The sequence below is a fragment of the Festucalex cinctus genome, chromosome 5, assembly GCF_051991245.1.
Source record: "Festucalex cinctus isolate MCC-2025b chromosome 5, RoL_Fcin_1.0, whole genome shotgun sequence".
Taxonomy (NCBI): domain Eukaryota; kingdom Metazoa; phylum Chordata; class Actinopteri; order Syngnathiformes; family Syngnathidae; genus Festucalex; species Festucalex cinctus.
The window spans coordinates 17,490,834-17,511,980 of NC_135415.1; the positions used below are offsets into that span (position 1 = coordinate 17,490,834).

The following is a 21,147-nucleotide window of genomic DNA, read 5'->3' on the forward strand; positions in this document are numbered from 1 at the left end:
ATATAAACACCATGTGTTGATCAGCTTCCAACAATTTGTGGGCATATGTTTTGGCTGCACTGTGTATGTGTGTGTGTGTGCACAATCATGCATCATTTGTCACACTCGTGCTCCTCAACACTCCCCAATCACGCAGGGCTTGTAACATCTTGCTCCAATAAATTAGTAGAAATGGTGGAGGTGTTGGGAAAAAAATTGATCATGAGCATTTGAATAAAATAATATGACATCTTCAAGTCCGCATGATGTTGTTTTTGCATGAAAATGTAAAAAGGATCCATTCACAAATGGGGGCAGGGATCCCATTGTGTTTGAACAGAAAAACAACTCCAACAAGCTCAAAATGCCATCTGCAGGCCACTGAGGTTACTGCACTATGATGCGACGCCACCTGTTGAGCAGCACTGCGGCTTTCCATATCGCAGTAGGCCTACTGCAAAAACAAAAACAAAAACATTACAGTAAGGCCAAGTTGAATGCGTTTGTAGGGTAGACAACTGACAAGTGGTTGAACAATATGGCCTCAGGCTCTAACCAATGGTATCCGGGGGTTTGATTCTCACAACTTGGTGCTTGAGCAATGCTGATGCAGCTGATGCATGCTGATAAGGATGGATTAAAAGCACAAGTTTTTTTTTTTTTTTTTTGGCAATCAAAGATGGTTGAATAGAATTTTATAATTATAAAAATATTTGAATAAAAAAAGGTACTCACACCGTAGGCCAGGGTTTAGTAGTTTAGTTTAGTTTTTATCCACAATGACTACAGTAAAGGCATCAAAATGCAAAACAAACTGCTTATCTCATGTGTAAACAGGGACAGATTTAATAGCATTTACAATATATATACATACAAAATGAAACATCCATAGCTTAAAAATTTTCTTAGTGTGTCTTTTTTTTGTTAAGAAATGAATGATGCTGCCAAGTGCAACAATAATAGCTTGAACAGTGTAAATAAAATGTGCTATACAAACACCAAATGCCATTTGTTATTAATTTGGCTTCATCTGAAGAGGCAGGGAGAGGAAGAGTGTTTGTACTGCTTTTTTTTTTTTTTTTTTTTTTTCATGCTGCGGTGATATTCACATTGACATTAAGCCTACGCCTTTTCATAAGAGCGGACGAGTTCTGTGTACACATATTGCCATAAGCATATCACAAGTTTGATGTGTTCTATCCAGAGGCTGAACTACCTTGCGTTTAATTATGAACATTTTTATGACAAGTTTTATTCAAGTTATGCCATGGTGCTGTAATTTTGATCAGTTTTTATTTATTTTAATTTTATATATATATATTTTCATTTTTAACAACAGTTTAAGAAAAAGGAAAAAAAAACACCTGTTTTGTTCCATTAGTGCCAAACGACCTCATATAAATTCTTTACAAGACTGCTTTATTAAAGTCTCAATTATTAAACATTCTACTAACTACACCAAAGATTCTCTACCACCCAAAGTCCAAAAGTTGTAGTACTACACAGTGCACTTTTCTATCTTAACTCGAAAAGGATCAATGCTTCTATCTAGCGGTCATAAGGTGTCATTACATGTACAAGGACGTAACGGGGTTGCTCAACTTACGACCGAGTTCCCGTCCTATGGTGACAACTGACAAATCAAGTCAGAATATACACTAACGCAGTGTAAATTCATATTATAATAAACATGGCAAAACAATAGCAATCTTTAATTATATAACAATGATATGAACATCAGCAAGTAGGGCGGTAAAGAAGCTCTTATTTTGTTAACTGAACCCGGATGTTGTTGGTGCCAAAGTACATCATTTGCAGACAGATGAGGAATTTATTGATGTACTTTTTGATAAGTTTTCACCCGCGCCGCTTCGCAGCACATTACCATGAATATAATAATCTTTTTGGCGTGCCTATTTCAAATGTTTGCTGAAGGTTTGTGTCATAACGGAACAAGCCCAAACATCGTCATGGTGATGACTGATGCATTTGTGAGTAGACGTTAACACGTTTTATGTATTTTATATGACGTGCATTCCAGCATGAAAACAATCATGCTAAGTTTTTTTTTTTTTTTTTTTTTGACACTTGCATTGGACATACTGAATCGTGTTAGTTGTGTAGAATGCGGTAGTGTTGTAAAACTGCACAGAGCTCTTTCTGTCCCATTTAATTGTACATGTTTACTGTTTGAAACATCTCTGTGCAATGCAGGGCTGTATTAGAATACTTCAAACTACAAAAATAAACATGTTAAATATCAAAACCTCTTTCAAATCAATACAGAAGAGTTACTGTCTTTTTTTTTAAACACTTCTTGTAGTGGATGTTGTACTTGTTCTTCTTTGTGCAGGATGGGCGCTTGACATTTGATCCTGGAAGTAAAGTCGTGCAGCTTCCATATATAAACTACCTCAGAGAGCTGGGGAGCACCTTCATTAATGCATATACAAACTCTCCAATATGCTGCCCCTCCCGTGCAGGCAAGTCATCACCATCCTAATTGATGTCAATCATCATCCAATTGTGACTTTCTACATTTAAATGAAATAATATTGTTGAAACATCATGTATTTTGCATTTGTAGCGATGTGGAGTGGCCAGTTTGTTCACCTCAACCAGGCTTGGAACAATTACAAGTGCCTTGATACTAATGCGACCACATGGATGGATCTGCTGGAGAAGAGCGGCTACCTTACAAAGATGCTTGGCAAGCTGGACTACACCTCAGGGGGGCATTCTCTCAGGTACCTGTCAGGGGTGGGTGGGATTACACTGCATGTGAATTGGCATTACTCATTTGAAAGCACACTGGAATTAAAAAATGTGTTGATTACTTTTAAGGCGATAACTTGTAGTTTGGATTTGAAATGTCTTTTATGACACAAGTCCTCAGACATTTCTTACACACCTCATACATCTTTGTTTGCATTTAGTGGTGCTCATATTATTACAGTAATCGTGTTGAGGCCTGGACACGGGATGTTCACTTCCTGCTGCGCCAAGAAGGCCGGCCTGTCGCTCAGCTGGTTGGAAACATGTCAACAGTGAGAGTCAATACTGTGGACTGGAAAAACACAGATTTTGCCGCAGAATGGATCCATCAGAAGGCTGCGTACTCGCACCAGCCTTTCGCCCTTTACCTTGGCCTCAACCTACCTCACACGTACAAGACTGATTCCCTGGGGCCCAATGCCGGAGGATCCACCTATCGCTCGTCTCCTTACTGGCTGAAAAAGGCATGATTCAACTTTTTCTCTGCAGTAATGAACTGCTTACCTATACCTAAATTGCTCAATTACGGTATGTACACAGGTTAATTCTGAGCTCGTCTCTGTTCCCACGTGGCTACCCTTGACTTCCATGCACCCTGTTGACTACTACTCCACCTTTACCAAAAACTGCAGTGGGAATTTCACAAAAGAGGAAGTCAAGAGAATCCGGGCTTTCTACTATGCCATGTGTGCTGAAGCAGATGCAATGTTGGGTTGGTTGACAGCAAAAAATATTACATTTTATGAGGGAGTACGTCACTTTTCAGCAGCTGAAAAATATTTGGATAATGCCTCTAAAAATACTTCGAAAGTAATTCAAGTCTCTTTGAGGCAACAAAATGGAAGAGAAGGCAGTAAGACCCGCAAACAACAGTGAAAGTGACTTTTAAGAGGAAACTCAGAATTTTAGGATGTCCTGAACTTCATAAAATAATGTTCTTATCCAAATAGTACTTATTATGGTTTTATTTACAAACATGTCACCTTATCCAGCCAATGAAAATTGACACATCCTATCGAAAATGACCCAGGAGTAGTAAATGCTTTATTTTTGCAAAAGGTCTTCATTTAAAACCGAAAGTCTACACTTCTATCACATCATGTCTAGACTGAAAAACAATGGACTCTTAATACATATGACTCACACTAAATAAACTTGGAATATGCTCCAGCTTAACCATGTTCCTAAAATTTGTTTAACCTTCTCTCCACAGGACGGGTCATTTCCGCATTAAGAGACACAGGTTTGCTCAACAACACTGTAGTGATCTTCACGGCCGATCATGGCGAGCTGGCTATGGAGCACCGTCAGTTCTACAAGATGTCTATGTTTGAGGGAAGCTCGCACGTTCCCTTGCTCATCATGGGGCCTGGGCTAACGTCAGGGCTGCAGGTCAACCAGCTTGTGTCATTGGTTGATCTCTACCCTACTTTGATGGGTAAACAAAATGATCGAAAGAATGAAAGCATATCAGTGTTTGCACATTTTTATTCCTACTCACATTTGTCTTGTGTGGCAGATATTGCTGAAATCTCAGGAATAGGGAACCTCAGTGGCCACTCATTGCTTCCTCTTCTATCCAAGTACAAAATGTTTCCCAAGAGGGAATATCCAGACTGGGTTATGAGCGAATATCATGGCTGCAATGTAAATGCCTCAACCTACATGCTCAGAAGTGGCAAGTGGAAATACATCGCCTATGCTGATGGTCTGAGTGTGCCGCCTCAGCTTTTTGGTAAGCACATGCTTCCAGCTTTCAAGGTGACCTCCTGAAATTAAGCATACCTTTTTTCTTTCTTTTTTTTTCAGACCTAACACGGGATAAGGAAGAACTTAACAACGTGGCCTTCAAATTCCCAGATGTGCTGGCACAACTAGACAAGTTGTTACGCAGCATTGTAGACTATCCAAACGTTTCTGCAACTGTCCATGTCTACAACAAAAAAGAATTTGCTGCCTGGCGCCAAAGTGTACGTAGTAACTACAGTCAGGTCATAGCCAATCTCAGGTGGCACATTGATTGGCAAAAAGATGTCGTTACCAATGAGAGACTTATTGACAGGTGGCTGGACAATTCCTTATGATTACTAGTACTCTTTGCTTTATAGTCATGTTGTAAAAAAATGTTTCAATTTTGTGAATTCTTCTCTGAATTGAATATATAATTTTCTGGAATTCACAAATTTGATTTTTCAAATTTGTATGCTCAGACATAATCAGTTCACTTATTCTTTGACGTTTGATATGCAATGTTTTGTTATTGGTTATTTCTATTCATTTGCCTGTTGTGTTTTCGTCTGGTTTATTATTATTATTATTATTATTATTAAATTATTATCATTATTATTATTATCATTTTTAATCTATTTTTGTTTGTCTTTGTACTGAGATTAAGTCAACAGCGCAATTCCTCAGGGAGTATTACTGTTTTCTGATTTTGATAATAAATAAACCAACCAAATCTAGCACTATCATACTTTTACAAAAGATATTGATCTTTTGTATGAAAATAATCCCAAATTTTTACAATTCCAACATTTGTAAATATACTTTAGAGTATTTCGTTTAATTAAATACCGAGCACAATTTGTTGTACTTTTGTTTTTATGTATTTGTTTCGAATTTTTATTATTTTTATTATTTAATATTATTATTATTTTTACTTTTCTGTAATGGGGTATATGCCTCGGAAGAGGCGGGACGTGATTTTGCAGTTTATTTCCGGTCCACGTTGCGAACGCGCAACCGAAGGGCACAAAGTCGGAAGCACAAGTATTTTTGACCCAGCCCACACGTCGCAAACCGAACCGAAAACAAACTTGTGCAAAAAACAGTCCCGCATCTTCCGTGGCATATACCCCATTGCTCCCCCTTTAAATCGTTACGGCGATTTAAAATAACTGTAGTGCATTTGATTCTGAAGAGTTAGCGCGATGACGTTTCTTGTCCTTCCGGGTCACTGGCTGTAGCCGTGCAAGTTGTCGACGTACAACAGTGAGTTTCTCTAACTTTTTATTAATTTATAAAGGCTTCACCTTGTCATATGCACAATAAATGATAAAAAACACTAGCGGTTTATTTCTTGGTGTTTGACGCTAACAGGCAATATTTAGGAGCTACAAAAAAAGCTAACGGGTACCTAAAAAATACCTTTACTTTGTTAGTCCCCTGTCGAATTAGACACTTAGCGGTTTATCAATCATATCACAGCAATTCAGTGTCATTTGCTTACACGTTTAAGTGAAACTCAAGTGTTTATCACATATCTAGTACGTTTAATGCAGTGTTGTCCATACTCGGTCCTCGAGGGTCGTAGTACTGCAGGTTTTGGATGCTCTACATAAGCCTGATAACAATCCTGTTTATTGGAAACAGGTGCGTTGGAGCAGGGAAACATCCTAAACCTGCTGGACTCCGGCCCTCGCGGACCGAGTTTGCCCAACCCTGCTTTAATGTCTTCCTAGGTAACCACGCCACCATGTCGAGCAAAGAAGTGAAAGCTGCATTGAAGAGTGCCAAGGAAGCTATAAAAAGCAAGGAATTCAAAGAGGCGTTGAAACATTGCAAGGTGAGGACAAAATGAAAGGTGTAACCATGGTCTCGAGTCTCGACTGCAATACTGCACAGGAGTTCTCGATATACGACGGTCTGAGGTTACGAACGGCGTAAAGATTTTACACTGGGTTACCGTTATACTGCTTCCCATGAAATAGATTTATAGTATACAACAGTATGTTGATGGCTTACATGTGTTTGTCACTCAAATGTTTGCACTGTAGAATTAGCGTAAGTAAGACCTATGTACACATTTGGGTTTTGTTGCTGCCATGGGGCAAGAATCCCCTTGTAAAAGTTTTGTTGGACATCAGCAGAGACGCTTGCATGTCTGACTTTACTTTCTTATGCGGTGACAGACTGTTTTGAAGCTTGAAAAGAACAACTACAATGCTTGGGTGTTCATTGGCCTGGCTGCCAGCGAGCTGGAGCAACCGGATCAGGCACAGACGGCCTACAGGAAAGCTGTGGAGCTGGAGCCAGAACAGCTCCTGGCATGGCAGGTAATAAGGGATAGATATACTTTACTCACTGCATTCTAAATGACACACAAGTGTGTAGTACACTCGCTTTCTAATCTGTCATAGGGCCTGAGCAATCTATACGAGAAGACAGATCAGTGGGATTTCAAAATTGAGCTACCTAATGTCTATCAAAAGCTTGTCGAGCTGTATGCAAGGTAAAATACAAGAGTGTCGAAAGCCAACACAATTGTGTGATACTTCTGATTGTTTTGTTTTGTTTTGTTTTCAAATTGTGTCCTCTTTTCCAAGCACGGACAAAAACAAGTGCTATGAGGTGATTGGAAAGCTGCAAGAAATACATCACTCTGACAAAGAATATTCCAAGGTTTGTTATTTGCATTATTCATCTCTTGTAGTCATGCATACAGGTACATTTCAATAAAGTAGAATATTGTATTTTTATTTCTTTTTTAATTCCAGTAGATTTCTTAAAAGTGAAAATGTGAAAATAACATCTATAATACAGATTCATTAAACACATTGAAAATGACTTTTCAGAAGGTCAATTTCTATATTAAAATAATTTTGATTGATTCTTCTGTTATAATTACATGTACAGGACAGGTATGAGTGTGTTTTTTTTGGTTGGTTAAGGCAATAATCATCAGAATTGTAAAATATAAAAATCATGAAATATTTCTTACTGTGTCTAGTGAATCTAGATAATTTAAGAGTCCCACTTTTGATCCACCTTTATACTGTCTTTGACCATTCTTGTTGCCTGCTAATATAGTTGGCAAAGGTTTGGCTGCAGTTGATTCAACTGAAAGAGGACGATGGTGCAGACAAGAAAGCCTTACTGCAACTATGGCAGCAGATGGCCCAGCTCCTGTCAAACTGCCTCAATGACAACGAGCAGGACACCGAAACTCAAAAGCATGTAAGAGTTGCACTTGTACTTAAAAACGACTTTCTCCTAATACAAGTTTTGTGTTTAATATCCTATGCTTTGTATCAGTTATGCGCAGCTTTTGAGAAGGCCATGGCTCTTGTAGAGCCAACACCCGGAGAAGAACACAGGAAGCTCTCGGTCGATTACATTAAATGTCTTTCCAAGGTAAGAGCATCTCGTCAGCTTCACAGCAGAACTGCCCAAGTTAATTTTGACCTACTGTCAAAAAAAATCAATAGAAAATACCAATGTACTTGCTTTTTCGGTATAGATTCTCACTCAAATATTCTGTTAGGCTAACTGTTTGTTTCTGCCTTGAATGTCTTTGCCACAGCTGCCTGAGGAAGAAGAGAAAATGAAACAAGCGTGTGAGACCATGCTGGCTCTCTATCCAGCCCAAAGTTATCCTCTTGAAGTCCTTTGTTCCCACTACCTCAAAAAAGGTTCACATTGTGTAGATGCTCACTTGTTTAGAGATATTTACAGATCAAATATGCAGAAAGGGTATATGCGGTGTTGTATCGTCGCAGGTGTCCAGAGTGAGGAGGCAGTTAGTTGCTTTTCACGGCTTCGGAATTTGGCGCCTGAGAACGCTTTGTGTGATTTGGGATTTGGCACGAAAGCACTCCATGAGGGCAGGTATAAAGATGCCGTTAAGGACCTTGAACAAGGTTTGTAATGTGTGCGAGCAAACACACACACAATAACAAAGATATATATTTAAGAATTTTATTTTAGTAGTTTTACTTAGCATTGGTATAGAACTCTGCCCTGCACAATACTTAAAAGTAAGTTGTAGCTGCATGAAAGTAGCACATATATGATGTATAAGCCAGCTCGCAATACATTGTTGTTAAGGTTGACTTCTTTTCTGTTTTGTCAGGACTGAAGAAAAGGAACTTTAGCCCAGCTTGGTACAGTCTGGCGGAGGCTCAGCTAAAAGTGCACAAATACTCAGACTGCGCTAAAGCATGTGCCAAAGGTATCATACAAAACATGTAGTAACCACGTAAGACCAGTTTCAGGAAGTTGATAGTGTGTACGGATGTGTTCCAATAGGTTTAACGGCGTGTGTGCCTGAAGACAAGGATCTGAAGATCCGACTGCTGAAGCTAAGGCTTGAAGCTTTGGTTCGGAGTGGAGAGGAGAAGGCTGCAGAGCAGGCTTTAGAGATATGTTCTCTGGTATGACATCACATGTGCTGTTTGACGCTTGTTTTGCCATGCTGGTGAAATTGACCTGTACTTTTTATTTTTATTTTTTATCACAATTACAAATGGGATCACTGATTCCTTTTACATGGACTGTAATAGCCTTGAGATTAAAAAATAACATATTTTGATTGGGTTTAAATGTAAAATTAACCCTTAACAACTTTTCATCTGAGTGCATTTTGTCTTCCTGTCTTTTAGATCACTGATGCTGACAAAGACCCATTACTCGTTGCACTTAAAGGTCGTGCATACCTTAACAAAGGACAAATATCTGAATCATTAAAGGTTAGTTTGACCACACTCGTACAGTGTTGCAAAAAAAACGGGAGCTTCTTATAACTTATTACTTCCTATTCCTACACTGTATAAACACTGCACGTTTCGCAGTTGTCATCACAGCTGGCGGCCTCTCACCCTAACCTGGCCCAGGCGTCGGCGCTGAAGGGACTGGCCCACTTAGCGGAGGACCAGAAGCAACTTGCTGAGCAGAGGTAAAAGCGTAGTCTTATGGACCAGGATCAGTCAATACAATTCAGTTTCCTTTGCGCGCCAGTTTCCTCAAGGCGGTCGCACAAAGCCCCGACTGCGGTGAGTATTTCTTCATGCTGGGCCGACTCTACTGGACCATGGGAGAAGAGACCCGTAAAGATAGAAGCAAAGCGCATTCAAACTTTCTCAAGGTTGGTAAGAAATGATTTCTTAAAAGCTTGGTGGTTTCTTAAGCCTCATTTGTGTGCGTCTCAGGCTGCCAAGTTGGACCCACACCTCAGTTGCGTGTTCCGCTACCTTGGACATTATTATCGGGAGGTGGCTAATGACTCAGTTCGGGCGCGTGGCTGTTACAAGAAGGCTTTTGACTTGGACAGTGACGACGCCGAGTCTGGCGCGGCTGCAGTCGATCTCAGCATGGCGCATGGAGATATGGTAACGCTGGGACTTGTTTTTCATTTGTTTCATTGTTGATTGTGTGTTTTTGTTTTCATGTTTCTATCAGAGTGTTTTTAGCATAGCATTTTATACTACATTCAATATTACAGGACAGCGCCTTGGCAATACTCCAGTCAGTGATTGAGAAGGCAACTCCAGGTTCTGCAAAATGGGCCTGGATGAGACGAGGCCTTTACTACTTAAAAGTTGGACAGCATCAACAGGCTATTGCAGAGTAAGGACCAAGTTCTTTCTGTTGCTCATTTTGATTGTGGAAATTCAAGAATTTGTTGTTATTGTAGATGGTGATATGTTATGTGTTTCTAGTCTCCAGGCAGCTCTGAGAGCAGATCCGGAGGACTGGGTGTGTTGGGAGTGTTTAGGCGAGGCTTACCTTAACCGCCAGAGTTTCACAGCAGCTTTGAAGGCCTTTGGGAAAGCCCACATTCTTCAGCCTACATCCATTTATAGTGTCTACCAGGTCGCCGCGATCAAACAGACCCTAGGCAAATTCAACGAGGCCGTCGCAGAGTATTTGCAGATCACAGCACAACACAACTACGTCCCTGCTCTTAAAGGTAGAACAATGTGTGTGATAATGCACTTTTTTTTTTTCCTATCACTTGCGATGGTTAGCTTGACTTGAATTGTGTGTTTGAGGTCTTGGTGAATGTCAGCTCTCCCTGGCAAAAAGTTTAATGGAGGATTGCAGAGACGGCGGAGCCATTGACTTGATTGAGCAAGCAATACAGAACCTCTTCAAGTAAGTCGGAATTCGAAATGCGGCATCTGAAAGTGTCTCCCACCTTATCCACAGCCACGTTTCCACCAGATGGTTCAGTTCATTTTGCTCTACTACATTTCTAACAGTACAGTTGGCTTCCTAGTTCAATCAGTGAACTGTAAGTTCCATCCTTCAGGTGCAAATATTCCATTACTATAAAGTACGGGTGTCAAAATTAGTGTGTTAATTTTGAATAAATTTAAAGTAACTTTAACGCCACAAATGTTTTTTAACATACGATTAATGACCTCCACTTACTTGGAAAGCCTGTACCAGGAAACATGTTAAAGATTAGAGCGCTCTTAATATGAAAAGAAAAATGCACTAAGCTGTCACCATCTTACAAATGCAATTCTGCCATCTAGTGGCAGAAAAATGACCAACGTAAATCAATACCACACTTGTTTTTATAGTGCAAGTACATCTTTTTAATTTTAGCTAAATTGTATTATTATGAAATTACTGTATAAGTGACTAAAAGATGAAGCCATATTTCTATTAGTTTAACTTTTTTTCACTTTTGTTAACAAGAGTATGAAAACTTTACAAAAAATTGTATTGTACATTTTATTGTACATTTAGAACAGATATAAAGTTTGCGATTAATCTTGAGTTAACTATTGAAGTTTGTTTGTTTGTGGAAAATGTTTATGTATAATATAAGGTCGTAGCAGTAATCTGTCATTTTGAATTAATTTGCGTCTTCAAATGGCTGTTACACGCTGACCTGACCAAACTGGATTTGCCTGTTAGGTGAAACTTATGTGATCTTTGACCTCAGAGCTGTAAAGCTGCGATCGGACTTGTCCTGCTTGTGGAAGCTGCTAGGAGATGCCTGCTCTGCTGTCAGCACAGTGTCGCAAAAGAGGGCTCAGGTTCAGATGCCAGCAACGCTGGCTGGGTTGGAGCCACAAGCTCACGTCCACCTGCTGAACCAAGCTCAGACGCTCAGAGTTGGTGAAAGGTGCGACTCCTGCTAATTACCTCCTCTATCTTTAATTACTTACTGATGTTGTGTGATGCTTTCATTCCAAACTGCATCCACAGGTGTTACACTCGCGCATTGAAGCTCATGCCAGAAGTTGCCAGTCTGTGGTATGATCTCGGACTCAATTTTTCTCATCAAGCTCGCCTGCCCTGCGATGCAGACGAGGAGCAATCATTGCTACTAGAGAAAGCACAACAAGTATACAGCAATTCTTATTATTTCCACCATACATGCACTTTTAAATTCACTTTTGGCTTTTTTCAGTGTTTACGAAAGGCAGTTATGTTGGATGGTGGCAATCATAGCTATTGGAACGCTCTGGGAGTGATCAACACAAGCAAAGGTCTTGTTTATCATTGGCCAAAATTAGCAATTGTTGATGTCAAAAAAATGCTTTTAAATTCAGTAGTTTCTTATGGTATATTTTATTAACACCAGGTCTGGAGAATTTGGCCCTGGCTCAGCATTGCTTCATCAAGTCCATTCAAATTGAACCAAATGTATGTATAATGGCCTTGGTGGTGATACATGTGATTCAGATATTTTTCTTAGGATTTTAATATCTTTGCAGAATGTTGTTGCCTGGACCAACCTTGGCACATTGTATTTGAAAAAGGACAATATTGAGGTGAGTGTTTGATATTAAACTTAACATCTCCATTGTTTTTCATCATTGGTGACTGATAGATGTACTTGGATTGTTAATGCCTTGTCTAGCTTGCCCATGAGGCCTTCAAGGTTGCACAGTCATTGGAGCCACTGTATGTCAACTGCTGGATTGGACAGGTAGGTTCAATGAATTTTTTTTTTTTTTTTTGTCACTAAACTGACTTGGGATTTTTTTTATGCCTGCTTATGGTAAGTAAAAGTACAATGGTTATTATTATTATTATTATTATTTTTATGTGACATTTTTCCATCCTTCCAGGCCCTGATAGCCGAGAGAGTTGGCAGCTATGACACCATGGATCTTTTCAGACATACTACTGAGCTTAGCACACATGTACGGGACCAAAACCTTTTTTTCTTTTTTTCTTTGTTTTTTTAACCTTATGTATGTATAACCTTTTCGTGTGGCATATTTCTCTCCTTTCTACCTGATTACGCACCTTCATGAAGACGGAAGGAGTGAAAGGTTATGCCCACTGGGTGTGTTCTACCTTGTTGGATAAGAGCAAGAGAGACTCTGAACTGTACCGCTACAACATAGTGCAGATGAATGCCATCTCTGCAGCCCAGGTGGCACTCAGCAAATACACCGGTACGCCATCAAAGAATGCTGTTGTTGCTATGTGGGTTATGAAGATGCTCTTATGAAATGTGAAATTTTCTTTCCAGAAAGGATACAGTCGGATGCGGATGCCTTCATCATGCTGGGCTTTCTGGCCGAACATCTGCAGCTGAAGAGACAAGCTGTACAAGCTTATCACAGGTATAACTGAAAACACAAATAAAAAAAAAAAAAATAAATATATATATATATATATATATATATATATTTATATTTATATTTATTTTTTCTTCCTCAGAGAAGGTGTCCACAAGAACTGAACGATCCTAAGAAATGTCTGTCTGATTTGAAAAAATCTTCACACATTGGGTTATATTGTTCCACTACCGTCCTGTAGGTGGTGTTCATACACAAGTGTGTGTCTTGTCAGTTTCTGTACAGTTTTTGTCTCCATTGCTGGGTTTGCATGAAGATTATAACTTCAAAAAGTGATTTCAAATTCCTCATTTTGCACCAATATCCTAACCACTGTTCAATACATTTATGAAAACGGGTTTTATAGATCATTGTGCTAAAAGAAAAAAAAAACTCACAACAAGGACTATTTACTTATGCTAGAAACTTTTTAGCAACTTTTATTTCTACAATTTCTTATTTATATCTAGTAGGAATAGGAAGTAATACGTATAACACAGACAGGGGTGGAAAAATCTGCTTGTTGCACTTGAAAGATCTCACGACATGACAAGATGGCAGCAAATGAATGACTTGCATTCTAATATTTTATCAAATTATGGTGCATTGTGAACAAATGAAGCTGAGACAAATGCTGTATATTTTTCATCATATTTGCACCAAAATGTAAAGTTTCCTGAAAATTGTGTTTATTGTTCTATCAACCTACCTAACTGACTGACTGACTGACCTTTTGTTTATGATTCATGCTTTGTAACAATAATGTTGATTTAGAATTGTGTTTTTAATTCTGGCGGCACGGTGACGAGTGGTTAGCACGTCCGCCTCCCAGTTCTGAGGACTCGGGTTCGAGTCCAGGCTCCGGCCTTCCTGGGTGGAGTTTGCATGTTCTCCCCGTCCCCGCGTGGGTCTTCTCCGGGTACTCCGGTCTCCTCCCTACATTCCAAAGACATACATGGCAGGTTAATCGGGTGCTCCAAATTGTCCTTAGGTGTGCTTGTGAGTGTGAATGGTTGTTCGTCTCTGTGTGCCCTGCGATTGGCTGGCAACCAGTCCAGGGTGTCCCCTGCCTACTGCCCAGAGCCAGCTGAGATAGGGGCCATCACCCCCCGCGACCCTTGTGAGGAATAAGCGGTCAAGAAAATGGATGGATGGATGTTTTTAATTCTCTCTCTCTCTCTCCTCAGAGCTGTTGAGCTGCTTCGGTCCACATCCCTCTCAGAACAACTGTCATTTGCTCAGAGCAACTACGCTCGTGCTTTGTGGTGAGAAATCCTCCTAAATCCCAGCAAACGGAGTGTTTTAATGTGCGCACCGCTGCTCATCATTGTTCTGCCTCATAAACTCAATTCTACTGTGTCCTTCTCAGTTCTTGTGGCCGGTGGCAGGAGGCAATCCATGTTTTTAAGTCCACTCCACTAGAGGAGCTCAGTGATCTGTCAGGGTTGGCTCTGGCCTACTGTAAGGCAGGACTCATACAAGAGAGTATCAGCAGTAAGTAGCAGCCCTGGAGCCCTTTGAGATTGTATGCCCGAGGGACTGTGAAATGTTTTATATGTGCTCTGTAGCATACGAGCGTGCCCTGGCTGTGGCCTCGAGTGAAAATCAGACAGCGTACGCCTTGACAGCGCTTGCCCTGCTGCGACACCAGCAGGGCAACGTAGACTCTGCCAAGACCCTGCTGTTCAAATGGTAAGTCCACTATGTTACGGATTCTCAACCACTGTGCTGTGGCATATTAGTATTTGGTGAGAGATTCAATTCATTTTTTTTCACTCTTTAAAAGAAATGAAAGGGGACAGAAAGAAGCAAAACTTTTTCTGTCTGACCCTGATCAACACACACACAAAAAAAAAAATCAATTCAAGATGAATGACTGTGAGCGGTCAAAAAACTTTCAATGTAACAATTAGTGATGGCAAAATGAAGCCCCGTAAAGCAATGAAGCCCTGCAGTGAAATGCTTCACACACACGTAGGGGCTTCAAGATGGTTCATTTCCTCGACTACGCCATCATGTGGACAGAAAAATATATAACATGCTTGGTGCATGCAATAAAATGGTGGGGTGTAAATCATGCTCTAAATACAAAAGAATATATATTTGAAGAGTGTTTTAACATGAATTGTTCTGTTACTTTGTCTATGTTTGTGCTTATGCAACAAGTGAAAATGTGAAATAAGGAGGTAAATAAAGTGCTTATTCATTTTTATTTAAAAACAATATTTTTTCCGAAGTTTTTGGACTCAGGCGGTTTGTTTGTTTTTGCAGAGAATTTCACCTGCTTTGGAAAAAAAAAAACTCTTTCACATGTTACTGACGAAGCAGGGGTGCATCGATATGAGATAGCAAGTTTGTATAGAATTGGACGCGTATATTTCTGTGATTCCCAGCACTGAAGGGGACTTTCAACTGTGAACAGAAAAATGTGAATTTTATGTGTTGTCACATTTTATTTTATTTTATTATTGGAATCTGTTAAAATAGTACCGTAATTGCAGTGCATTACCTTCTAAGGTGAGATCTGCTCAAAGTGCTCCAGTCCCAAACAAGGGAAAATCTCTTTCTTGCTGGTTCCATCGCAAAAATAAGCTCGTCAAATCGAATGCCAAAAGCAAAAAAAGTAGCGCAATAAGGGACCGGAAAACAGAAAAAGTGAAGGGGAACCCATAGCGTTTCTTTGCCGCTTTCATTTCGAACTACACTCAAACCTAGCGAATCATTTCCTGAATCAGTCACGTGGTACACCTGCTTCGTGGGGCTTCAAACGTCACCACGTACGTCATCAACACACACACTGACACGCCGTTCATGAACCACTCATCTACATTACTCGGCACACGCTTCAGGGATTCGACCCGAGAAGCACATTACTAGTAACAATATATAAAATATTGCACTTTTGTTCATCTATGCTAGTGACTAGTGACGGTCATAACAAGTAAATGCTTTTTCCACTAGCTGGCACAAGGTATAATTAAACTAAACTTTGACTCCCCGATGCACTGCCTTAATGTGTCCTCCTCAGCTCCATGTTGAAGGAACCAGTACCAGAGTCTCTTCTGTGTTTATGTGCCCTTGGATTGGTTCACAATGATACGACGTTGGCCACTGCTGCCCGTACCGAGCTGCTCAAACAAGGCTCATCCTGTGCAATTGTTATCGAACAGCGCTGTCTTCTCACCTGCACCTTACTGGCGCTGCAGGGCAACTACAGTGCAGTGCAAAGAGAGGCCTCCAGAGCTGTTCACATGTGAGCTGGAAAAATATGCACTTATAGATACAATGCAACTGCATTTTACATGTCAACTAACTACTACGGGGCACTTTGTGTCTTTCAGCTATCCGGGGAACTCATCTTTGTGGTCGCTATTGTCCAAACTGGTACCCAAGTACTCCCCCAGGAAGGCAAATGTAAAGCACCTGCAAACACCAAAATACACTTGTATAGCTTGCCAAATTATGCTAAAAGTTAATGTCTTCCAGGGGGGAGCCATTGCTGGACACGTTGCCTGTTTCTCAAGTATGACCCAGGGAAAGGTAGACTAGCCTTATATTTCCAGTGTATTATCATCAATTGCTTTTGTTATATTTTTAGCTCACTTCCTCTGTGGCCTATATAAAGCTATAACTACTAATTGGTCCCTACACTAGAGGGAGGAAGATTTTCACTTTGCTAAATAAAACAATTTTAACCTGTAGAGAGCACTGCTGTACAGTGGAGTGAACCAGTTGGCATGTGGAAGACACTCTGGAGAGGATGCTCACAGGAATGCTCTCAAGACCATGCAGAGAGCTGTGCTGCTCTGTCCTGGTAGATTCACACCCATCTTGCAAGCACACATTTTGGAAACACCAAAACATGGGCTTTATTATGTCACTCTGTAAGAATTGAATATGTGTAGCTGAGAAGAAGCATTTTTTTCCATTTATTGCTGGCCTATACATTACAGTTAAGGTACTGAGACCACATTTTTTTTGTAAGGTATTTGAGCAGTGTCGCCTCTACTTCCAGACGATCCAGCAGCGTGGGCAGGATTAATGGCTGCCTGTCACACAGAAAACACTTCCTGTTATCTCTCTGGCTCAGCCACACGTAGGCAAGGACTAGAGCAAATCCTCATGTCAGTGGTTTCTGAGAAAGGTATGTGTTTTGTATCCTGCGCTATGCTACACTGGGGATAAAAACGTATTTGATTCCCTGCTGAATTTGTAAATTTGCTCACTTACAAAGAACTGATCCATGTCTATTTATTTATTTATTTTTTTGTTAATGAATTGACACGATACATTATACATATGCGCTAAGAAGGGGATTTTTTTTGGCCCACTCGTCTTTACAGAAAGTCTTAAAACTGGAAGGTTCAGCTCTGCAAGCTTTTGATTGATTTTGAGGTCTGTTAGACTGACTTGGCGACTTGACTGACTGTTTTGGGCCATTGTTGTGCAAGGCCAAGATTGTAGCTTTGCACACTCACCAACAAAATCTTGTAGTGGATGTCATTTGAGTGCAAATGTACCCTCATCTTGTGTTGTGTATGATAGAAGCCACAGCTAAATCAAAACATGTGTATCCCAGTGCGTAGCCTGGAGGAGATAGAGCGCCCCCTAGCTCAGTCTCTGGAAGGATGGGTACTACAACAGGCAGTGAGCGGACTCATGCTGAGTGGGCAACATGAGCAAGCAGAAGCACTCTGCTCACAGGTGACATTACACACTCATATTCTCTCATTTTTAGTCTTATAGTTTTATAATTTACTGTATTTGACATATGACTATTGTTGACCATTGGTAATCAAACAAAAAGTATTGTAGTTCATTAGTATCATAACCATCTTAACCAAAATTGAAATGCAGTAGTGGAGTATGCTCGTAGTACGTAGAATATCCTTGTTACCGACTTGTCTTTGCTGTACTTCATTCTAGGTGCTGAATGTTTCCCCAGACCATCCCGCAGTGACGTTGTCGCTGAGACAAGTACAGTGTCAGCGCCTCCTTGAGGCCGGCGATGGTACTTTGCTTTCAGAATCTACCTTGGAGCAGCTCAACAGCGCTGTGACGTTGAACCCCAACAATATTGCGGCGTGGCATGTGAGGATGAGCTATCTCAGTCATTTTAAGCACCGCTGGTCCATCAGGCAATTGTGTTTGCCTCATTGTTCACATTCATAGAGTATAACAATTATAGAGTATAAAAATGAGCCAATCAAAGATAACATCATTTTATTTGCTTGACTTACTTTGTATTGTGATAGTCTGGAAAGACTCTAGTAATGCTTACTGACTGCAAAGATGACTGAATATTTTCTATAGTAGCACCTCCATTTTGTGTCCATACATTGCTATTGAACAAATGTGCAGTCTGCAGCTCCTTGGAATGATGGCAATTTCCATTTTAGAGGAGCTGCTATAAAAGATTATAAACTATATTTGATATATGGAGTAAAGTTTGACTTTATACTTTGTTAAATATGTTATAAATGATTGTGGTACTGCTTTACAGTAGTTTTATAATTGGTTCAACTTTCAGTTGTCATAAGTAAACTCATTGATAATGTAAACTCTTATCATCTCTTCTGACAACCTTCCAGTGGTTAGCCGCGGTGCACGTCAGCCAGGGTCTGCTCGTGCAGGCCGTCATGGCTCTCAGACAGAGTTTGCAGATCGCCTCCCAGCTCGGCCTGCATGGCAGTCAAGTAGCCAGTCTGCTGCGTCTCAGCCTACTAGCCCTGAGGCCCAGTTTGGTGAGTGAGTGTTTGTTTGTTTTCATAACCTACGCACTGGACAACATGAAGCAGAAGAGATGAAAGACATCCAGCTGTAGGATAAGCCAAGGTCAAATGGAAAGTCAAATAAGGAGCTATCTTTGTGATTCAAATGAAGAGGATAGTAAATCCCGTATATATACAAACAGCAGATTAAGAAAAAAAAAACAAAAAAAAACAGCCTAAACACTTCACATCAGTGTCATGATTATCGCACGTTCATCTTCACTGTGCATCCATGTTTGGTGTGACTTTTTCAGGCAGGTGTCCCCGGAAACGACTGGAAGGATCTGGTCCGCCAAGCTACGACAGAAGCCTTGAAGCAGGGCTCCTCCCCTGTGGCTCTCCTCTTCCAAGCCCTGCTCCAATTTGTTACCAAGATGGGTGCCAGGTACCCCAGCACTATTTCACAGTATCAAAAGCGTATTTGGTAATATGTATGGATATTTTCAACAAAACACTTATGGTTGCAAAAGAGAGAAGGTTGCAAAAAATAGACTAAATATCATCACTGGCATCAGGCTTATTCCTTGTACCTCCTTGTTCAATCACTAACATTGCATCGTGTAGAGCAAGCCATTTTCAACATTTAAGATTGATAAATTTAATTAATTTGTAAATAATGCACAAACACGCAGACTGATCAAATGTGACATAGGGTTCAGCCCCAAACCAGTGATATTTATTAAAACTTCTTATTTTTGGAAGAAGAAATCCCATTCGAAATGAAATGAGTGGAAATCTTCCCTTCCACAGTCAAACTGTCGCCATTGCAAACCTTTATGACTGCCAGACCACAATATTAAAATAAAATAAATATTTTGAGGGGTGGGGAGGGATTGTTTTTCATTTTCAATCGTGTGTAAAAAGAAAAAGTAAAGTAAAAATATAACGGATAATAACAACACATAGCATATACATATGTTCAGAAAAGCAATAGGAAGAACAAGATGTAATATTAAGGTGAGTTGTACCATGCGTGTGCCTTATTCTCCTGAACAACGGCTGCAAAAAAGGCATAAAAGCCAAAGAAAAAGCAAAACACAGCAAGAGTTGATCAACAACAAACGTGGTCACCTCAAGACAATTTTTTTCCCGCCCTTTAAAAAGAAGAAAAGAAAAAAAACACAAAAAAATAAAATAACTTGCAGCTAAAGAAGCTCTCTTAGGCCCTGGAGTGACTACATAGAGAGAGGCTCAGTGGAACTCTAATGGGTTATTCAAGTCTCTCTTGACATCTTAAGAGCTCATATGGTTAAGTATCAAACACCCTGTGCTTCCCCTCACAATTCCCACTAGGTCCCTTACGAGTATCGATACTATTTGAACTGTACAACGCTTCCATTAGATAATGAGCATAAGTACTGTACGGCAGCATTGCTTACCGCAGCTGCGTCTCCCTTTGTGCCATCTGCAGAGAAACCAGGAGGCTGTTGGAAAAGCTGGTCTATGGCAAGTTTCAAGAATTACCTGCGACTGTGGCGCATGTGGCCAGCTGGTACCTGCTCAGGCACCTGCATTACAAAAACGACGATGAACTAATTCATGTAAAGCCATACTACCATCCTTTGAACATCTCTGCACTTTTCTGATAAACTTCCAGTAGCTGCTTTCTGCCCATGACTTTTAATATGCATTTTCATTTTTTACACAGGTACTTTTGGAGCACGCCAAAATGAAGGGGGATCAACGATTGTTGGATTTTCATTCACAGCTTCTTTCTTTGTCTTGAGATATGTTCACACATGTGCTAAAACCTAGAACAAATGAATATCAAACATTTTTAGATCACTGGTTCCCCCAATTGGTCAGTCAGTATTTACCTTTGGGTCAAATGCTTCAGATCGCCAATGGTGACTATCGTAGTTATGCAGATGACACGCAACTTTATCAATATCCCCAAATAACAGCAGATTAATTAACACATTGTGCCTCTTTTTTTTCTTTTTTTTTTTTTTTTAAGAACAGCAGACAATTCCAGCTCATTCAGAAGGCTTGGGTTCTGACCAAAATAAAGCAATCGGAACTCCCAGTCAGCTGTAGAATATATTTCAAAATTCTGCTACTGGTCTATAAATGTCTAATGTTTTAACATTGCCAATTTATGTTCTTTTGGTACATTTTGTGCTGCTTTGCTTTTGAATGTTCTTAAAAGCTGTTTGTTGCTTTCCTTATGTAAAGCACATTGAGTTGCCTTGTGTATGAAATGTGCTATAGAAATAAACTTAACTTGCATTCTGTGTGAAATAAAGATGGGCCACATTTTCTTCATATTGATCACACCTTATGAATGAAAACCAAATATGAACATTGTGACA

General features: G+C 40.0%; 2 protein-coding genes across 3 annotated transcripts; both read left to right on the top strand.

Moving 5' to 3' along the window:
* The first annotated feature begins 1,779 nt into the window (after nt 1-1,779).
* Nucleotides 1,780-5,023, top strand: arsk (arylsulfatase family, member K). The gene is made up of 8 exons (XM_077522420.1): nt 1,780-1,970; nt 2,333-2,462; nt 2,567-2,726; nt 2,936-3,218; nt 3,295-3,466; nt 3,968-4,192; nt 4,274-4,489; nt 4,564-5,023. The coding sequence occupies exons 1-8, from the start codon at nt 1,866-1,868 to the stop codon at nt 4,836-4,838; spliced, it is 1,566 nt and encodes a 521-aa protein (XP_077378546.1). The 5' UTR covers nt 1,780-1,865; the 3' UTR covers nt 4,839-5,023.
* Nucleotides 5,024-5,456: 433 nt separating this feature from the next.
* skic3 (SKI3 subunit of superkiller complex) lies at nt 5,457-21,080 on the top strand. Of its 2 annotated transcripts, none has more exons than XM_077522418.1 (41): nt 5,457-5,748; nt 6,219-6,322; nt 6,669-6,812; nt 6,897-6,988; nt 7,083-7,158; nt 7,567-7,713; nt 7,792-7,890; nt 8,060-8,168; nt 8,256-8,396; nt 8,609-8,707; nt 8,785-8,909; nt 9,138-9,224; nt 9,327-9,430; nt 9,493-9,619; nt 9,684-9,863; nt 9,977-10,101; nt 10,194-10,444; nt 10,527-10,629; nt 11,432-11,614; nt 11,698-11,836; nt 11,903-11,981; nt 12,077-12,138; nt 12,210-12,266; nt 12,356-12,424; nt 12,567-12,641; nt 12,758-12,899; nt 12,977-13,070; nt 14,252-14,329; nt 14,434-14,558; nt 14,633-14,756; nt 16,093-16,317; nt 16,406-16,478; nt 16,551-16,604; nt 16,767-16,878; nt 17,080-17,208; nt 17,644-17,768; nt 17,991-18,155; nt 18,656-18,808; nt 19,090-19,220; nt 20,247-20,376; nt 20,484-21,080. In XM_077522418.1, the coding sequence occupies exons 2-41, from the start codon at nt 6,233-6,235 to the stop codon at nt 20,559-20,561; spliced, it is 4,701 nt and encodes a 1,566-aa protein (XP_077378544.1). In that variant the 5' UTR covers nt 5,457-5,748; nt 6,219-6,232; the 3' UTR covers nt 20,562-21,080. The 2 variants fall into 2 exon arrangements, with proteins under 2 accessions (XP_077378544.1, XP_077378545.1); XM_077522419.1 differs by having other exon boundaries at nt 5,715-5,748; nt 6,130-6,322.
* The last annotated feature ends 67 nt before the right edge of the window (nt 21,081-21,147 follow it).

What these genes read in the sequence shown, in the direction of transcription:
- skic3 (XM_077522418.1), top strand. Translation starts at nt 6,233, where the DNA reads ATGTCGAGCAAAGAAGTGAAAGCTGCATTGAAGAGTGCCAAGGAAGCT. An exon ending in ACACCGAAACTCAAAAGCAT is followed by an intron (nt 7,714 to 7,791) that starts GTAAGAGTTGCA and finishes GCTTTGTATCAG; the next exon opens with TTATGCGCAGCTTTTGAGAA. An exon ending in CATACAAGAGAGTATCAGCA is followed by an intron (nt 14,559 to 14,632) that starts GTAAGTAGCAGC and finishes TGTGCTCTGTAG; the next exon opens with CATACGAGCGTGCCCTGGCT.
- arsk (XM_077522420.1), top strand. Translation starts at nt 1,866, where the DNA reads ATGAATATAATAATCTTTTTGGCGTGCCTATTTCAAATGTTTGCTGAA. An exon ending in TGGTGATGACTGATGCATTT is followed by an intron (nt 1,971 to 2,332) that starts GTGAGTAGACGT and finishes TTCTTTGTGCAG; the next exon opens with GATGGGCGCTTGACATTTGA. An exon ending in TCTCTACCCTACTTTGATGG is followed by an intron (nt 4,193 to 4,273) that starts GTAAACAAAATG and finishes CTTGTGTGGCAG; the next exon opens with ATATTGCTGAAATCTCAGGA.